The sequence below is a fragment of the Meleagris gallopavo genome, chromosome 5 (genome assembly GCF_000146605.3).
Source record: "Meleagris gallopavo isolate NT-WF06-2002-E0010 breed Aviagen turkey brand Nicholas breeding stock chromosome 5, Turkey_5.1, whole genome shotgun sequence".
NCBI lineage: Eukaryota > Metazoa > Chordata > Aves > Galliformes > Phasianidae > Meleagris > Meleagris gallopavo.
This window is the reverse complement of record NC_015015.2, coordinates 26,057,550-26,064,512: the sequence shown is the minus strand read 5'-3', so window position 1 is coordinate 26,064,512 and position 6,963 is coordinate 26,057,550. Positions and strand designations below refer to the sequence as shown.

The window sequence follows — 6,963 nt, the reverse complement described above, 5'->3', positions numbered from 1 at the left end:
TTTTTTTTTTTTAGTCTTCTGAGAAAGCGACATATTGGAAATGATATTGTGACAATAGTTTTCCAGGAGCCTGGAGCACAACCATTCAGCCCAAAGAACATTCGATCTCACTTCCAGCATGTCTTTGTCATTGTGAGAGTGCACGGTCCCTGTACTGACAGTGTTTGTTACAGGTAACTGTCACTGGTTTCACTGAAAACGTGGAACTGAATGCAGAGAGAGGTGTAATCCCTCTTTTCAATTCTCAGTAGGAAAATGTGATGAAAGATTGAGGTTTTGGAGGTTTTGGGATATGTGAATTTAATATTGTTTCTTAAAAAGTCTGTAGGCCCACACAAGTATCTAAAGGAGCCACATTCAATGAGGAAATGGATGTACTCATTTTGCTCACTCTCTAGTTAGGCATTCATGAATGATTTTAAAGCTTGGATCTCACTTTTCTTCATAACCGTATTCAAGAAGAATTTTTCCTCTGATTTTTACAAATGCGCTTTTTGTTCTGATAATTTAGGCATCTAAGCATATATGCCCTTTTTGAAATGCATGCAATGGGGAAAATATGAGTAAACCTTAAGAAAGTAGCTGCATTCTTGGAAATATTTTGTCTTAAATATCTTTGGCTCTTTATTAGTTTCTCCCCAAAAATACTATTCCAGAGCATTATGCAGCAAATATAATGTAGTGTAACCTTAGAGTTACTAAAAGAGAAAATGCTAATTGATAGTGACATATAACAAGGAACTGCAAAATGAGATTCCTACTTAGTATAAATTTTGTAACAAATTAAGTGTAGAAATAATGCTTTTGACTTTTTTTAAGATCACTCAAAACTTCTTATCTTTGTTACATCCAGAACTCTTGCTGTATTTTTAAGATATCAATTAATCTCAGCAGATTCTTACTTTTTAACTTAAAATAGGAAATGTCAGAGCAGTGGATTTAGAATAATCATCTGGAAATGAGGGAGCCTTAAAATTGTTTTTACTGAAATAGAAATGTGTCACTTCAGTCTATAGAGGAAGAGTTGAGTGCAGTGTCTTTGAGATGATATATTCATGTTTTTCACATAATTATGGTAAGGTTTGAAGGTTTTTCCCTCCCTACAAGCTTGTGGCAATATTTCTTCAAGCAGCAGTACTAGAAGCGGTGCTGAATTTTGTATGTGCATTAAACTTTTCTGAAGTAGGCATGTTGATACTTGCTGGCTGCAAGACAGGTCGTTGACTGTATATAACTGGATGGACTTCTTTTATCTTGAGATTGTTTCCTGACCCTTTATACTAAAAGACTACAAATAGCGAACCATTTCAGTTAGAATGTTTGAGAGGTTGCTTGGGTTTTAAGTTTGCTTGCATCTCTCATTTTGAGCTGTACTTCTGAAGACAAGCTGCTACTTGGTTTATGTGTACACATGTTCTTAAATTTTTAGACACGTTTCAGCTCTTATTTTGTCAGATTGATTTTGAGGGAAATGAAAAGTAAGAAATCCTAGGAAATCCACAAGGACTATGAATACATTTTCCATCTGAATTTGTATATTTACAAACACAGACAGATCTGCGTTTGCTAGCTGTTTTAAATATTGTGGCTTGTGGTTTCATGTTTTTTCATTATATAGAGCAAGGTAACGATTTATACTCTTTATACTATAATAAATTTAAATATCTCAGGACTCTAGATCTAGCCTAAAGGCTTTCACGTATCTTTTTTTATTTTTTCAAGTGTTTGCAACTGAAAAGGACAGAATCTTACTGATTACTAGTAGTGATAAAATTATTTGAAAACTTCAGCTTTAGTGATACAGATCTGAATTTTAAGGGGAGGAGAGAGAAGATGGGGAAAAAAATAAGAGTGTCAGTATTGATTTTAGAATTGGCTAGGTGCTAAGTGCCAATTTTGTGGTTTTCTTCATGTATGTTGGGCTTCAGTCCTGTGCACAGATGAGACTGACAGATGAGATGGATACTGCCAGTGCATTATATGTTCTATGTACTGTCTTTAAAGTCCTTTCGACTTTTTTTTTAATCCTCTCCTCTTGGTACAAACACTTGATTTAAATTTCTAGAATTCCATTATGAAAAGTTTTCTAGAAAAGTTTTCAAAGTAAGTTTGACCTCTTTTCAGTGGATTGCTGGGAACAGTCACATTGATCATAATCCTAGACTAAACAGGAAGCAATATAGCATAAAATTGTACTGGAATTTATGTAAAGAACTGCATAAAAGGAATAAAATTGAGCACTGTCTTTGCCAGTGATTCTCCCTCCCACTAAGATAAAGAACATTTCAGAAGCCTGGTTTCTCTCTCAGTATAATTCACTTGACGATTTCAGTAATTATGCTTAAGGAGTCAGACAGGTTAGAATAAATTGTAAAACTAGTAATAGCCAACCTTCCAAGTGAACCATCATATACACTTCGAGTGTATTTGCAAGTGTTTATTTTCTTTATAAAAACTCCATTACCATGATTTTTTGGCCAAAATTAGTTAATCATTTTTCATATTTTGACCTAAATATGCTAGATCAGGTTAGAATTGATGGAGTGGTGGTTGTTACAAAGCTGTTGTAGTGATGACCTCTACTTACGACAGACGACTGAGTGAATGAGCTTTTCAGCAACTTAATTGCCTAAATTATAGGCTGGAGTAATAGAATGTGTCAGAAATTTTTGGTTATAATGAAAGGGAGCAAGAATCAGAACTATAATACCAGACTGTTTATTTTATCCTACCCCTCAAGAAGTGCGGGATTTTGCATTTGAAGTTCTATTTAAGCTGAGATACTAAGGATGGCTCAAAAAATACCTAGATGCAGAAATATTTGGCCTTCTGCTCATATGAGAAGGGAGATATGGTCTGCCCACTGGCAAGATTAAAATGTAAATAAGAGTATATTACTGGGAAATTAAGAAAAACCATTCCGGAGTTATGGAAAAAAGGAAATATATTTATGTATTCAAAAAGTGCTGAATTCACATACAGTCAAACTCTCTGCTTCTTATTTCCATGTTTCTTTTAGTGTTGCTGTGACAAGATCCAGAGATGTACCATCTTTTGGACCACCTATTCCAAAAGGCGTCACGTTTCCTAAATCAAACGTGTTTAGGGACTTCTTACTAGCCAAAGTGATTAATGCAGAGAATGCTGCTCATAAATCAGAAAAGTTTCGTGCAATGGCTACCAGGACCCGTCAAGAATACTTGAAAGACTTGGCAGAGAAGAATGTCACCAACACACCTATTGACCCTTCTGGCAAATTCCCCTTCATCTCACTTGCTTCAAAAAAGAAAGAAAAGTCCAAGCCCTATCCAGGAGCAGAGATCTATAGTTCTGGTGCTATCGTGTGGAGTGTCCATGCAAAAGACTACAGCAAGGGTATGGAAATAGACTGTCTCCTAGGTGTCTCTAATGAGTTTGTAATCCTCATTGAACAGGACACAAAAAGTGTGGTGTTTAATTGTTCCTGTCGAGATGTAATAGGTTGGACTTCAACAGACACAAATATAAAAATATTCTATGAGAGAGGTGAATGCGTTTCGTTGGAGAGCTTCATCAGCAACATTGATGACATCAAAGAGATCGTCAAAAGGCTGGAGGTTAGAATGTGTTCTCTTGTTTGCTTCCTCTTTCCTTTCTCATCTCACCCCACCATGAAGGCTTCTGAGTTGCATCAGTGTTTGGGATGCCTGAAGCTATCCTATTTGCTAATTGTTAAATCTACACAGACTTTCCTGCTTTTATTTCTCAAAATCCGTTACTGATCTGATATTAGTTTATCAGCCAACATCAACTGGCTCTGTCAATTGTCTCCATATTTAAAAATACAAAACAAAACAAAAAAACCAGGGCCTTCACACACATAAACTGATCCTGCACAATAGATACTGATGTCATCATTTTTCTTTTGTAGGTTTTGCCTTATTTTCTCCGGCTTATAAGCTTGTTGAAACTTGTTTCAAATGAAACTAATATCTTTGTCTTATTAATGTGCTAGCAGGGTGCAGTCCCAATTCATATTGCAAGCTTAAGATATTCTTTCAATATGATATGATAAAATAAAAACGCAGTGAATCATAGTATCTTTATATAAAACATCTGTCTATGCTCATTTTTTATCCAATTAAGTCATGAAAGAATGTGTTATATTTCACTATATTTAATTTCACAGCTTAGCTGTATAATGACCAGGAAAAAGGGAAAAATATGTCCTGTTAAATTATTCTTGACTGTATTTGTGTTCATGGTAGACAGACAAGTTGGCATGGATTACAGTTTACTGTGTCTAGTAGCTTATGCCATTGCATTATTATTCTGTTTGAAAGTAAACTTGCAGTTTACTAAAACAGCTGGAAATCATAGAATCATAGAATGGCCTGGGTTGAAAAGGACCACAGTGACCATCGAGCTATGAGCAGGGTTGCCAACCACCAGACCAGGCTGCCCAGAGCCACATCCAGCTTGGCCTTGAATGCCTCCAGGGATGGGGCATCCACAACCTCCTTGGGCAACCTTTTCCAGTGTGTCACCACCCTCTGTGTGAAAAACTTCCTCCTAATATCTAGCATAACCCACCCCCTTCCCCCCCTGCCCCATCTCAGTTTAGAACCATTCCCCCTTGTCCTATCACGTATAGCATGGTTGTTTAGTTACCAAAATGTATAAGATAAAATAGACACACTTGTCTAAATCCATGTTTTATCTGTTGCGATCTGCTTTGGTTTTTTTCCAAAAATCCCTTTGGTTTTGGTAAAAACTTGAATGCAAGTTGTGTACTCAGGATATATATTTTCCCTTATTGTATCCTATTAATGTCCTAATCATTAAATTTCTTGTTTCAATCCACAGCTCATGACTAAGGGATGTGAAACAGTGGAGATGACTCTGCGTAGGAATGGTCTGGGTCAGCTTGGCTTCCATGTAAACTATGAAGGCATTGTGGCAGATGTTGAGCCCTACGGGTATGCGTGGCAGGCAGGACTTCGACAGGGTAGCAGGCTGGTGGAAATTTGTAAGGTGGCTGTAGCCACTCTGAGCCATGAGCAAATGATTGATCTTCTGAGGACATCGGTAACGGTGAAGGTTGTCATTGTCCCTCCATATGAGGACTGCACGCCACGCAGGTACTGTGTGATAACTACCTTTAGTCAGAAATCATGTTTTGATTTAGGGATGGTGGAGGTGGGGAAAATGCTGGAGAATAAGTGTCAACCTTCAGAAGCCACTGCATTGTTATAAGATAGCAACCAGAGTTGTAAGGTGAAAGAAAAAAGCTAAAGAAAATTTCTAACATTCTGGGCCCTGCAAAATATTTATTATATGCTGCTGCTTAATGAAATGTCAAAATAAGCTTATGTATCCTTTAAGCTATATTGATTTAGAAATCAAACAACATATAGAGAACTGTGCATTTATATGCATCAAAAATAATTGTACATTTCAGTGTCTCTGGATGTACTTCTGGAAAGCTATGAATAGACATACAGTTTTATCCTTTAATGAGTAAGTAAGGTCCTAGAGTCTATCAAATCTATGGATCCGAGCAGAGATATTCCTCTAAATTGCAATTTTTTTCACTCCATATCTTCCTGCATCTTCCAATCTGGCTGCATCTCTCTCACTTCCAATCCTTGTTAATCTTGAGGGCTTGTATTTTTGCTCTTACAGGTTTTAAATGTAGCTTAGTCAGAAATAAACATTAACACATGCTTTTATTCCTAAATTGTATATTATCTGCATTTTTCCAGAACTCAAACTATCTAAAGTTTTTTTTTTGTAATTTTTTACTGGTCCCCTGAACTCTTCAATTGTCTGTAGTGTTCAACCACATTCCCAGTGTCTTGTATTAATTTCTTGTAAATGCTGTATTATTAAAATGGGATAATCTTTGGTGGACTAAGTTTGCCCAGTGGCTAGCTCAAGAGTTGTTAGATTTACCAAGAAAAATATGTACAGTTACACAAGATCAATATGTTCCTTGCAGTCAGACAGTAGGTTTTACACTGTTGTGTTCTAATCAGGTAATATCTTCATAGGGACAGATCTTAAATATTTTTATAGTTAGGAACATTGGAGCTAAACTTAAATGTGCATTTATTACATTAATACGAAAATATGTCTCTAAGCAAAGACACAATATTTACATAAATGCTAGAAGAATCCATATTTGTTTTTACTGTGAGCTATTCTAAACCCTGTTGTACCTGGTAGCAGACAGGAAAGAAGTTTTATTTGTCCCCTAGTTGTCAATGGAAAATTGAATACGTCGGGGATTAAAATGCACAGTGGCATAAGGTCACCCATGAGGTATTTGGAAAGCTTTTGTACAGTATTTAGTAGCCCAAGCAAATGAAATGTTCAGCTGCAATCATAGCAAAAGGATTAGAGGAGAAAAATCTGTGTGGAAAGCGCAGATCCTATTATTTCTGAACTAAATTAAGTGCAGCCAAAAGCAGGCTTAGCATTCATGTATCCATATGCACAGCAGGAAGAGAAATTACCGCACTTTTAGAAATACTGTTCTCAGCAGTCATGGGTTTTGCAGTCTTGCATGATCGAGTGTTCATAGTAGTTTATTACCTAATTATAACATTTTTAAAAGTTATTGTTTATCCTGCTTGCTTTATCCAAAATCATTAAGATTTAGGAACTGTGTATTGGATTGGTGGTTATCCTAGATGTATCACTGAAGATTTGGCTTAAATCTTTGCACAAAGCATTATCTCTTCGGCAATCAATTTTTCAAAACTTGTAGCCTTCTACTGTATCCTCTGGAGATCATTTAGTATTTCTACTACAGTAGCTTATACAGACCATAACTAAAATGAAGATTGGTATAGTACATTCACATGAGAAGCAATTCCTATCCAAATAAATTGATTGATATAAGTTTGGAAGAAGAGCAGGGATGCACTTAGATGAGATGACTTGCCAGCAGTCACGTATGCAAGGTTGGTAGCAGATTAA

At 36.2% G+C, this 6,963-nt stretch overlaps 1 protein-coding gene across 3 annotated transcripts in view; it reads left to right on the top strand.

The window, feature by feature from the left end:
- SIPA1L1 (signal induced proliferation associated 1 like 1) overlaps positions 1–6,963 on the top strand; it is a 152,899-nt gene that overhangs the window by 105,821 nt on the left and 40,115 nt on the right. For all 3 annotated transcript variants that reach the window (XM_019615609.2, XM_010711501.3, XM_010711500.3), the window contains 3 exons: positions 16–173; positions 3,020–3,596; positions 4,846–5,120. In XM_019615609.2, coding sequence (XP_019471154.1) covers positions 16–173; positions 3,020–3,596; positions 4,846–5,120 — 1,010 coding nt within the window. The remainder of the gene's footprint in view (positions 1–15; positions 174–3,019; positions 3,597–4,845; positions 5,121–6,963) is intronic.